General features: G+C 41.9%; 1 protein-coding gene across 1 annotated transcript in view; it reads right to left on the minus strand.

The window, feature by feature from the left end:
- The window catches only part of LOC135108429 (uncharacterized), a 15,990-nt gene extending 7,043 nt beyond the window's left edge, over window positions 1-8,947 (minus strand). The window contains exons 1-3 of the mRNA XM_064019395.1: window positions 8,791-8,947; window positions 5,780-6,137; window positions 4,526-5,339 (exon numbers count right to left, since the gene is read on the minus strand). Of these exons, the coding sequence (XP_063875465.1) occupies window positions 4,526-5,014 (489 nt within the window). The 5' untranslated portion in view covers window positions 5,015-5,339; window positions 5,780-6,137; window positions 8,791-8,947. The remainder of the gene's footprint in view (window positions 1-4,525; window positions 5,340-5,779; window positions 6,138-8,790) is intronic.
- Between the last annotated feature and the right edge of the window lie 4,584 nt (window positions 8,948-13,531).

Genomic DNA, 13,531 nt, shown 5'->3' on the forward strand with positions numbered 1-13,531 from the left:
GATTAATTAGTGGTAGGGGATGCCTATGTCGGGAGGGTGAGGAGGAGGGAGGGTAACTGGAGATGAAAGATATGTCAGTGGAGAAGGAAGATGGGGGAGGGCTCGTAGGGAGATAAGGTTATAGCTGGCTGCGGGAAGGGAAAATTGAGGCGGGAAGAGATAGAGACACTCAATAATTGTTAGACACGCGTACCGAATGACCGAAGTAAGAGAGAGAGAGAGAGAGAGAGAGAGAGAGAGAGAGAGAGAGAGAGAGAGAGAGAGAGAGAGAGAGAGAGAGAGAGAGAGAGAGGTCACTCGTGCTCACTGGAATATAAGCAATCTGACCTTGACAATGAGATGGTGCAATAAATTTTCCTGTTATTATTAGTAACCTCCGAACTACGAGTACAACGACTAGCGGTTTTACTCTCCTATTCTTCCTCCTCTTCTTCCTTCTCCTCCTTCGCTTGTCTTTTATTATGTATTTTCTATTTCGTTCCATAAACCACGTGTTTTGAGCGCTCTGCATATCAAGACCAAGGAGCTTTCGGCAATGTCATTATTGTTTTTATTAGTTAAGTGAGGGATGGTCCAGTCGTGGTCAGAAGTCGAGTAACGCAGCCCACTCAACGTCACTGTGTTTAGTGTTCCTCCATCAACCTCACGTCCTCTGATACACTAAGAATCTATTAATGGACGGACTTTGTAAGAAGGTTATGACCAGATCACATGACAAGAGAGAGAGAGAGAGAGAGAGAGAGAGAGAGAGAGAGAGAGAGAGAGAGAGAGAGAATCAAACTTGTTGTAGCTTGAAAATGCTAATAGCTTCCATCTGAACCCTTTAAATCGATCCGAGAGAAGACGTTTAAATGCTTGAGAATGCGGTTCGAATTCCCGGCCGGATGAACACTCTTCTCCCTACGCGCTGTGTTCACCTGACTGAGAATCGATGCTGGACGTGAATAGGGAAGCCGTACTTTATACTCGCGTTCTGAGATGCTTAGGACCCTCATAAGAGCCACGCATCGAAGCCCATGGACACGATACTGTAGGTCGGGTTCTCACGAGTCCTTTTCCCATTCAGAGATGCAGAATCCCTGTTAAACTATTACCAGGTTCATGAAAACAGCCAGTAACTTCCACTACAGTTTGTTGTAAGGTCAGATAAGGCGTCCAACTAAATGTTCCAGTACGCTTCAATTTTTTAAGCCGGTAAATCCGCCAAGACTTCAGAATAGCTCTGCGGTGTATGACAACCTCGCTAGCCACTGAGGGAAGGCTTCCGTCGACCAGTGAATTCATAATAGCCTGGTTGAAAAAGACAATACCAGTCACGGAGCGATCTACGAGTCAAGAGACAATGTTCCTAGCTTGTATACGAGTATACATCTTAGTGTAGCGTCTCGTAATTAAGCAACATATTTTGAGCGTCTTACTTTAATGCTTTAAGAATTTTTATTTATTTCATTGTAGAATTTGGTACGAGAGAGAGAGAGAGAGAGAGAGAGAGAGAGAGAGAGAGAGAGAGAGAGAGAGAGAGAGAGAGAATTTCCTCCCGAGTTAGCGGATAATGACTGAAATACGCACAAACAATTTAAACACATCTATGTCTGTCAAAATAACAACAGTAGCATATGTTCCCGGTACTCTGCTGCTTTCTGTTCTGTGTCTGCAGATGACGAAGCTTGGTTGCAGGAACACACCGTTAATAGATTTTACTCACGTTCATCGGAAACAACAAATGAGCTTCGAAACACTGAAACCGCATTCTTTAAACGCTTCGCTGCCTTATCTAACTAACCTTTTAATTAACAGGCTGTGCGTAGTGGGAGTTATTGAGGTTTTCCAGCTTGTTCTTATGATTCTAGTGATATTTTAACGAGGATTTTGCATCATCTGCCTTTTCACTGTTAATTGACACGTCCCTCTCTAATTACTACCCACTCTGAGACAAACTGAGGCAAACACTATATACTGCCTAGAAAGTGCAAAATGTACTTTCTGTATTCCTTCCTTTCTTGTACGTGCACATAAAGGCTTCTTACATTGCCTTTAGCGTTGTGAACTGTTGCATATCCCAGTGAAAGGGCTGAGGGCAAACGCACCTCATTTTATCATCACTCTGGCCTTTTAAATTAATTGTTCAACAAGCTGTACGCAGTGGAAGTTACTGGGGTTTTCCAGCTTGTTCTCATTATGTTCGTGATATTTTAACAAGGATTCAGCATCACCAAGGCTTAAAACGCCTCATTTATCATCACTCTGGCCTTCGATAGTAATTTCTCATGAAGATCCGAAGCATTTAAAAATATGCGCTCCACTGCGTCGCAAATTCACGAGGGTGTGTCGAATAAGTGGGTGACAAGGACGGAAAAATTAGAGCGGCGCCCTTCCCTTCTCCTTGAAACACACACACGCACACACACATTGGATTGTACAGTACTGGTGCAAAATCCGCAAGTAGGATAGGAATGTTGCTAAACTAGATAAATTACAGGAAAAGCAACAAGATGGGTAGCAAGTCTCCTAAACCTAAGCAATGAAGATAGACCTAAGAGAAATAACGGTTATGGGAGCTGAAGGAAAGACGGGGAGGCGGAGCAAGGTTGGTAAGAGGACACAGCAGGATATCTGACTTGAGGAGATGAGATGAGGGTGTGGAGAAACAGTCTTCCGAATAGACCAATAGATCAGAGGAATGTATTACCGGAGTACGTGTGTGCAAACCAAACGGTATATGCGCAAATTTGAAAGAACACACACACACACACACATACGAGTACACACACACACACAAATTAAGACCGATGAAGCAAGTGAATGTTGATAACTACTGAAACGTCGCGCCAAATTTGAGTATACGAGTATGTGAACCCAAGCTTGACAAACGGACTTCAAATGGTAAAGAGAAAGAAAGAAAGAAAGAAGCAAAAAGGTCACATCTTAGAAACAGGACTGAGTGAATGAAGAGATGAAAAGATCACAGTAACAACACAGGGTAAGGAGAGAAGGAGAGAGTAGAGCTAAACAAGGGAGGGATTCATCATGAACTGTAATGAATCATGTTGCTCTAGACTGACGGCTTAGATACATAGGTAAGTCTTTGGTTTGGTGTACACGCCGCAGGATACTCGTACAATGCAAGCAAGAGACGTGGTTTTCAACATTTCGAGACTGTCTTGTTACGAAACTGAGTCATTTACGCTCGGATCTCTCTCTCTCTCTCTCTCTCTCTCTCAATACAAAATCTAGTACCAGGCAAGCTACGCAATTTCGAACACTCGGAAATTCACACGCAATGAAGCTGAATCATTTATATTCGAATCGTTCACACGCACGTTTTTTTTTTTTTTTTTTTTTCAACTCGTCACTCGTTCATACACTCGTGAACATCCATCTCGTTCATCTCACACAAATGCCGTGCCCTCAAGAAGTACGGTGGGGTCACGTTCTGTATGCACGTCTATAAAGATAATCGCTGGAGAGGGATATAAACTATTGGCTATGATGAAGGCAGATGTGTGCAGGTGGCTGTGGTCTGGTCGTCTGACTGTGGACACTGCGACGCACGGCAAACAATAGTGAAGGGAAGATAACACTTATTTTATAGGAACTAATCCTTGGTGATAAGGATAGAGAGAAGAAGAAGAAGAAGAAGAAGAAGAAGAAGAGGGAATGTTGATCAAATAAGCAGAAGACAAAGATTTAACAACGACCACAAAGCAATAAGGTTTCCTGATACCTATGCATGACAATAATTCAACTTGTATGTATTATGCATTGAAACTACGTAGGAGTGTGCGCGCACACACACACACAGGAAGGAAGGAAAGACTGTCAACTGAAACAAGAAAAATTGACAAATATAGCTACACACACACACATAAGAACATAAGAACATAAGAAATAAGGGAAGCTGCAAGAAGCGACCAGGCTTACACGTGGCAGTCCCTGTATGAAACACTCCTACCTATTTCCATCTGTTATCCCCATCCATAAACTTGTCTAATCTTCTCTTAAAGCTCTCTAGTGTCCTGGCACTAACTACATGATTACTGAGTCCGTTCCACTCATCTACCACTCTATTTGAGAACCAATTTTTTCCTATCTCCTTCCTAAACCTAAATTTTTCAAGCTTGAACCCGTTATTTCTTGTTCTACCTTGGTTGCTGATCCTAAGAATTTTGCTTACATCTCCCTTGTTATAACCCCTATACCACTTAAAGACTTCTATCAGGTCCCCTCTTAACCTACGTCTCTCTAGAGAATGTAAATTTAACCGCTTCAACCTCGCTTCGTAAGGAATACTCCTCATCCCCTGGATCCTTTTAGTCATTCTCCTCTGTACTGATTCTAATAGACCTATATCTTTCCTGTAATGTGGGGACCAGAACTGCACAGCGTAGTCTAGATGAGGTCTGACCAGCGACCACACACACACACACACACTGTATTGAAGGACGGGACATAACGAGGTTGACTCAATCCTATGCATAACTACACGATTAGCTAAGAGTAATGAAGTAAGAACACGCTCACCTACCCGTCTCATGTAAGCGCTGCACGGGTCGTCGGCTGCACTGGCGGCGGCGGCGGCGGTACTGGCAACAACAGCACCACCACCAAAAGCCGCGGCGACACCTGCAGCATGTACCGTGTTGGTGACAGGGGCGGTGGTGTCTTTCTTGTTACTGCCATCTTTGAGGGGGTCAAGGCCGAGTTGGTACTTCTCCGAGACCTCCTTGTTGTTGGTGTTGATGATGTTATTATTGTGGAGATCGTCGTGATCCTCGTCGTGGGGCTGGTGGGGCAGGACGGTGAGGGAGGGCTGCTGGGTCACCACTGACGGGGACCGCGTGATGGTGAAGACTCCCTCCCCGTCAAATACCGTCTGTTTATGGGACGCGGAGTGCGGCGGGCGCGGCTTTCCCATATCGCTGTGGGAGATAGTGTGCGACTGTGGCGGCATTGGGGAGGGAGAAACAGCAGGGGGTGAGGGGATGCCACTGTTGCTAATATTACCCTCATCCATGTCTCTTCCCTCGTGTGGACTGAGCAGGATCTGTCCCGTGGATAATGGCGGGGAGGATGCGGGCGGAGGCGAGTAGGGAGCGGCGGAGACTGGATTGGACGCGTGACAGCTACTGACGGAGGCGCCGGCGGTGGTGACAGTGATGGACGAGGCCTCTGCTGTCTGCTGCGTCACGTGCTGCTGCTGCTGCTGCTGTTGTTACAGTTCCCAAAGCGTCGCGGCAGAGTCAACCACAGCACTGATTGTTGACGGATGCGGGGCAGTGGTGACAGTAGTGGCGGATGCAGCACTGGCACCACTCTTGGCTGTCTCGCTCAGGTGTCTTCTGTACAGGGAATACATTGAGATGAAAGAGGAGGAGGAGGAGGTGCACGTGGATATGTTAAGGGAAATTGGTGGTCGTTGCAGCAATACACTCAAGCACGCAGCAGGGGAGAGGCGATGGCTGCCCGCCGCTCATACATCACTTACTCTCGCGTGGCAAGTGTGTGTGTGTGTGTGTGTGTGTGTGTGTGTGTGTAGGACTCCATGAGCGAGTAGTAAATCCACCTAGCCCCAACACCATATTGATCACCATCCATGTGTGCGTGTGTGTGTATGTGTGTGTGTGTGTGTGTGTGTGTGTGTGTGTGTGTGTGTGTGTGTGTGTGTTTAAGCACGATGCGCAGTCTTCAAATAAACACACTTAATTAGGTTCTTTCTTTTATGTTCATAAGAATGGGGGAGATATCTTATAAAAACACACACTTCAAAACTTTTTCCTACACAAATTAAAAAGCGAATTTCACGTCACTTCACTACACTCGGCGAGGGAGGGAGAAAACAGATTTCCTTTCATTGTTATTTGTATTATTACTATTATTCCTCTTCTAACAGCCTAAGTATATTTTTGCTTGTCTAGGTGGCTGTGTTTTTATTCCTTTCATCAGTACAATCGCTTTTTTTTTTCCTTCGATGTCTTTCCTAATTGCCAGTCCAGGAGTGCTCGCGTGTGAAGGTCTCTTTTTCAAGCCACACTCGAGGCTCGACCGGAGGAAAGGCAGTGACACCCTCCTCAGAAGACGGCTCGAGGGCAACTGAATTCACCTGAGCTGGAGCCTGGAGGGAGGACTGCTGGGCCTGGCTGGAGAAAAGAAAGCCGAAGGTGAGCATGAGAAGCATTTATGTTACCTGCCACGATTACTGCTGCTGCCGCTGCCGCATCCACCAGCACGCACCAATTAAGCATCTGTCGCGCGCGCCACAAACACACACACACACACACACACACACACACACACACACACACACACACACACACACACACGTATCAAATCCCATATTGATAATAGATAAAACAAAAAGTGAAAATATAAATAAATGCGGAAAAAGGAATGTATATTTGAAAAGAAACAATTGAAAAGAAACAAGTAGGAGTGCATAGAAAGGAAGAGGTGAAGCAGAAGACGTGTTGGTGAATGACAAGGACACTGCTACCAGACTGCTTGTGGGAGGACAGGAGGGAAATGAGGGAGGGGAGGAGGAAGAAAAAAAGGAAGGGAGGAGGAAGAAAAGAAGGACGGGAGGAAGAAGAGGGAGGAGAAGATGAAGATGATGATGAAAACGTGGAGAAGGAAGAGGAGGAGGAGGAGAAAGGGGGAAGAGGAAGAGGAGGAAAAGAGGAACAGGAGGACACTTCCGTCAGTGACACTGAAATCGAATAAGTTACTGCCACTCAGAGAGAGAGAGAGAGAGAGAGAGAGAGAGAGAGAGAGAGAGAGAGAGAGAGAGAGAGAAAAAAAATAAGCTTGCAAGACATGAACTAATAAACTTCCGTGCTTACTTCACCGAAAAATGTTACGTGCAGGTGAACCACAAAGGTTGCTCATCAAACCCCAAAGAAACAACAATAATAATGATGATGATGAATGAGAATGGAAACTCGGGACTCGCTAGGCAGTAGCAGCGCCACTTGTGAAGACTGGCACACGTGCTTGTTACGTCTTCTATTACACACACACACACACACACACACAGAGAGAGAGAGAGAGAGAGAGAGAGAGAGAGAGAGAGAGTGTGTGTGTTTCGTAACCACCACAACCAAAACTTATAAAGAACATAAATATTTCTTTCTCATTTTTCTCATTTTTACATACATACATACATACATTGCCACTTCTATACATATATTCTATCTACCGTTTCACTCTCCCTGTACTGCACAACCTTCCTAGTACGATCTGAATAGTACATAATGTATTACGAAGGAAGAAATAGGAAAAGGAAACAATAAATATAAAGAAAGAAGAAAAGAAGAAAGAAGACAGAATAAGAAAGAAGAAGAGGAAATCGAATAAGAAAGAAGAAAAGAAAAATGGAGACGACAGTAGAAATAGGAGAAAACAAGCAGGTAATCGCACAGGAAGGAAAATTCACACCGGATATCAAGAACAAGGGAACTCTGGAGAAGAAATCGGATAAACACAGACACAGGACACATGCGACCTCAACACTACGTGGGTGAAGGCAGCCTGGGACAAAAAGGGAATTAACGGTAATCGTGAGGAGAACAAGGCGGAAACAGTTATCAATAAAGAAAGCCAGGAAGTGATCGAAGCACCAGTAGGAAACATGGTTAGGTTATACAAAAATACCAACGCGCATGATGTTGATGACGTAATAATAACGACTTGGTAAATGCAGTAATGTGATGGTATTAAGTCATCACAAGTGGTGCCTACTTGCATGATGTCACATAACCTACCGGATTTCTTGATTACCATCAGAATAGTGATTCATATTTGAAGAGAGGAACCGATTCGAATAAAAAGCTTCGAAAAGGTCAAGGAAAGACTGGGGCGGGGATGTGGCAGGTAGCGAAAGTTGTTAGATTCGGTTTTTTTTTTTTCTTCTTTTCCTGCGATATATAAGTTGACGGCCTGACTAACAGACGTGACATTAATTTAGCCAACCATGCAATAACAACATTTAGCCAGGCAGGGTGACGGACAGGTATGTGCGCTGAGTCACGGTAAGACGGAACCTCACCATGAGTACGTAGACCTCGGGGGGAGCAAGGAAGAGCGTGGGTGTTCTTATGTAATGTATTGATAGTCCTCTGTATGGTGGTGGGATATAGGCAAGTGTGTGTGTGTGTGTGTGTGTGTGTGTTAACTGTAGTAGTAGTAGTGATGGTGGGACATGTGTATGCATTTACATGTAATATGTTACTTAAGTAGATAGTTGTAGTAGCAAAGATCTCATAATTGTTTATAAGAGTTTGGTAGTAGTAGTAGTAGTAGTAGTAGTAGTAGTAGTAGTAGTAGTAGTAGTAGTAGTTGTTGTTGTTGTTGTAGTAGTAATAATGAAAGTAGCAAATGTAATACTATTACTATTACTACCACTACTAGTACAACAGCAGCAGCAGCAACAACAACAACAGCAAAATAATAATAACAACAACAGCAAAATAATAACAACAACAACAGCAAAAACAACAACAACAACAACAACAACAACAACTACTACTACTACTACTACTACTACTACTACTACTACTAGTCACCAAACATATTATGCGCAGTAATAAGATCTTTGCTACTACAGCTTAAATCGTACATGTACAAATACATACATTTGTAGTACCACCACCATCACAACCCCCCCCCCCCCAAAAGAAAAAGAAAAAAGAAAAAGAAAAGCTACAACAAAACAACGACAAATCTTCCTCCCCGTGACGCAGGCATCTCAGATTCCCTACACTCGCTTCCCTAATCCCTCTTCTCTCATTCTCCCACCTTTGTGTTGCGTGAGGGGAGAGCTCTTGCCTCACTCTCTCCCTGCCAGCGGAGCTCTCTCCTCAGCAAGCTTAAGGAGTGACGCGAGGGAGTGATGGTGGGGCGGTGCAGAGGGCGGTGCGGAGGAGGGACGGGGATAGAACGTCTGATAAGAGAGAGCAAGTCAGTTTGAAAGACATGGGAAGGCAGCGCTGGTAGGGTCAATGGAGGGAAATGAGTTTGGCTGAGTTGCTTAATGTAGCAGGCATGGTAATATTATTCTTAATGTTATTTTGATTACTATTATTATTTTTGTTTTTATGATTATTGCTATTGTTACTACTATAATTTTTCATCAACTGAGTCATAGTAATTTCATCACCTCAGGACTCGTGAAATATTAACACAGTGTTACCATATCAGTGGTGTTGTCACTAACACTGCCACTAACTAATGCTCTCATTCGCTGTCTGGTCTACCACCATGTATTCTCTTCTTGTTTTTTAAATCTTTGGCAAACTAAAAATTAATTTCTACCAAAACCTTTCCTTGATAATAAGGCGACGGATTATCAAAATGAAAAAAAAAACAAAATAAATAAATAAAATAAAATAAAAAATGAAAATAAAATAAGACGGGAACACGTAGACCAATCAGCGAGTGAAACCACCAGTCAGTTTAGTTAGCATGTTCGCGCGTCCCCAGCTGGCAAAACTAATACGTACAGCACAGATGGTCGAACACAGTACAGGCCTTCTTCAGGATGTTCATCACCATTACGGTCACCACCACCATCACCACCACCATGAATAACCTATGACATAAATCGAACATTTTTCTTTTTTTCTTTCTTTTTTTTCTTTCTTTTTTTTTGTAGAATATAACAGAAAATAAAAGCAGAATAAAAACAAAATGAACGGACTATAACAGACTGGAAGGGCACTCTTAGTTTGTTGTAAATGATGATGATGACAATGGTGATGATGATGATGATAATGATGGTTGTTGTTGTTGTTGTTGTTGTTGTCATTATATCATCATCATCATCATCATCATCACCATCACTATCACTATCATTACTATTACCATCATCATTCTAATCAACACAAGCACAATACAAACTTTGACACAAGCTTGCTCACCATCTCCTCCCGTCCATCATCATTCATTCCTTCTCCTGGGCCGATGAAGGGGGTAACCACAAACCACTACAACTCATAACCTACTAAAAAGAATTAATAAAATACAAATAAATCAACAAAAATACTAATTGCCAGCATTAATATTAAAAAATGGAAATAAAAACTCAATTGACACAAGCCTCATGCACGTATCACACACACACACACACACACACACACACACACACACACAGTTGATAGTTACATAACTGAAGTGTTTGGTTCTCCGTCCTGTGGTTGTTAGTGAGGTGGCTTCACACACACACACACACACACACACACACACACCGTCTCTTTCTTTCTTGTCCTCCCTGTCCTCATGTTCTTCTTCTTCCTCCTCCTCTTCTTCCGCGTCAAATAATTTTACGCTTCAAAACCAACCTCTTAGCCCCAGTCTATACATAGAGAGAGAGAGAGAGAGAGAGAGAGGTGCATGAAAGGGGACGGCGTAATAAATACCTCAATTAAGATAACACTTAACATGCTTCATTGAGGCTCGAAATCCCCATGAAAATTTAATGTCTATTCATTCATCTACCCATCATTTACGATATCGAGAGAGAGAGAGAGAGAGAGAGAGAGAGAGAGAGAGAGAGAGAGAGATGTCTTTGGATTACTCGTGTGATGAAAGGAAGGCGCAGAAAGAAGTTAATTAAAACAGAGGAGATGGCGGGGAGAATGTACGAAGTGGAGAGAATATTTGTTTCTGTTCGTTAGTGTCGCTATGGCAGCAAAATGCGCGCGCATGATACTACCACTCTTTTTTCGCTGCCATGACAACCTATACACATACACAAACATATTGACACACACACACACACACACACACACACACACACACACACACACACACACACACACACACACACACACGTTTTGTTGTTTTTTATTATGATTATTAGAAGAGCTTTTTAGCGTTTATTAATTAATCTTATTAATTCATTTTATTTTATTATCTATGACTTCCCCTGCCCGCTGTCTTGTGTTGCAGTTAGCTGTAAAAGAAATTTTAAGAAAAAAAAATACAGTAAGCAATGTGTATGTATAGTCACTCACTTATTTATTAATTGATTTATATATATATATATATATATATATATATATATATATATATATATATATATATATATATATATATATATATATATATATATATATATATATATATATATATATATATTTTTTTTTTTTTTTTTTTTTTTTTTTTTTTTTTTTTTTCTTTTTTTTTTTTAGGCGCACACATCTACACACACACACACACACACACACACACACACACACACAGACAGACAGCACGTGTGATGAAGCGACCAATTCTTCGTTAACTAAGCGTTTCCAAGGCACAGCTGTTGTCGATGCGCTGTCAGTAATTTGCAGGTGAGGTTAATTAACTCCTATATGACGGGGTTCTGTAGCGGGTCATTGCCGGTTCCCACAGCAGCTCGCTGGGCGCAAGTGACCGCGCACCAATCATTTCTGAGGACGGTCAACCCAAGGAAGTTTTATGTACGAATATTAATATCATACTTCCTTGAGTCACCCCAGCGCAGCTCCACCTCTTGTGGAGACCACCTGTGTCAACATGCGTCTGTCATGTCGACAATATCCTCACCACCTCGACCACCATCACCATGATCATCATAAATAACAACAACATCATCAACAACAACAACAACAACAACAACAACAACAACAACAACAACAACAACAACAATAATAATTATAATAATAATAATAATTCATAGACAAAGAAATCAAACAGGACCAAGGTATCCTCATGGCATTTGTGTTCTCAGCACTGACTCGGTCACTCACGGAACACATCAGACTTCGCCTTTATTATCCACAGAAATTATACAGGAGGCGAGCACATGACATTGTATATCCCCTCAGCCTCTGCACGAGTATATATTCCCTCCTCTCTCTCTTCTTTTTAGCTTTCCCTTCCTTTTTCAGCTTTTTTCTTCCTTTTTCTCATCTGCATTTTCCTTGTTGTCCTTTTTCCCTTCATCCTCTTTCTTTACTTGTTTTTCCTTTTTATCCTCTGTCGCTTCATTACCTCCCTTTCCCTCATTTTCCTTTTCGGTTTTCTTTTCTACCTCTTTCTCGTCTTTCTTCTTGTCTTCTTCCTTTTTCGCCTCTTCGCTTTTGCCCTGCTCTTCTTTTCTCTCCTCTCCCTCTTTCTTACCTTCCATTTTCATTTGTTCCTCTTTCGTTCCTTCATTTACCTTTTGTGTCTCTTGATCTTTCTTCTCTATTTTACCTACTTCTTCCTTTTCTTTCTTTTCATTTTCCTTTACATCCTTTTTGTCTTCCTTTTTCTCCGCCTCTTTTCCTTTTTGTTCCACCTCAACTTTCGTCTCATTTTGCTGTTGTTTTTGTGTAATATTTTCATTTCTCCCTTCAACCTTTTCTGCCTTTATTCCTTTATCTTTTCCATCTTGTATCTTTTCCGTCTCAGCTTTGTCCTTTCCTCCACCTTCTTTCTCTTTCTTCGTCTCCTTCTGCAGTTTATCTTTTCTCTTATCTTCTACTTTCGTCTCATTGCGACTTTTCTTTTCTAGTTTCCTTTCATTTCTTAGTTTCACTTTATTTCCTTTTTCACTTTCTTTTTCCTTCCTTTTCCCGATTAGTCTTCTCGCTATTCCCATTATTTCACTTTTCTTCTTTTCCCTCTTTTTCTTCTCTTTCTTTTCAAGCTTTCTCAAGACTTTTCTAACAAGTAGCTCTCTTTCCATATCCTTTTCCTCTTTTTTCTTCTCGTTTTCCTTTTCCAGCTTTTCCATTTGCTTTTGCTCCTTTTCTTCTTCTCTTTCTTCTTCTGATTTTCCCGATTTCGAGAGTTTTCTTTCCATTTCTTCTCTTTTTCTTCTTTTTCTCTCTTTTTCCTTATCCCTCCTTTCAAACTCCTTCTTTGATAACTCACTAGTCTCCATTTCTTCCTCTCTATTATCACTTTGTCTTTCATTTACATTCCTTCTCTCTCTTTCGACACCTTTTTCATCCACGTTTTCGTTCGCTTTCACCACAGGCACTATTTTTTCAACTGTCTTGCCCTCTGTTTTCGCTGGAGACATTGCTTTATTCTTAGTTTCACTCTCAGGGACTGCTTTGTCGACCTCTTCCAAAACAGGTGCTGCTTTCATTTTCTCTTCGCCTGATTTTACAGCAGTTTCTTCTATAAATGTTTTATTGAGTTTGATTTCCTCCACACATGGCTCCTCTTCAGCCTTTGTTGTTTTTTCAACCTTTTCTCTAATAATCTTTATAATTCCTATTTTTTGCTGCTGATTTTTACATTTTTCATCGACTTCTTGTTTCTTGGCTTCTTGCTCAGCTGTCTTACCAGTGGGTTTCACGAATTCCACTTTCTTTTCGACTTGGTTCGCATTAGAGATTTCCTGTTGGCGCTCTTTAGTATCTTTGTCTGTTTTGCGTTCGACCACAGTCTCCTTTAGTGTCTTATTGGAAGTTAAATTTCGAGTTTGTTCAACAGTAAATTCTTTTGTTTCCTTTCCGGGGAATTTTTCGACTCTCTTTTCTGTTTCTATTAACTTTCTCGGTTCTTTTTCATCCACGAT

This window comes from Scylla paramamosain, chromosome 17 (genome assembly GCF_035594125.1).
Source record: "Scylla paramamosain isolate STU-SP2022 chromosome 17, ASM3559412v1, whole genome shotgun sequence".
Lineage (NCBI taxonomy): Eukaryota > Metazoa > Arthropoda > Malacostraca > Decapoda > Portunidae > Scylla > Scylla paramamosain.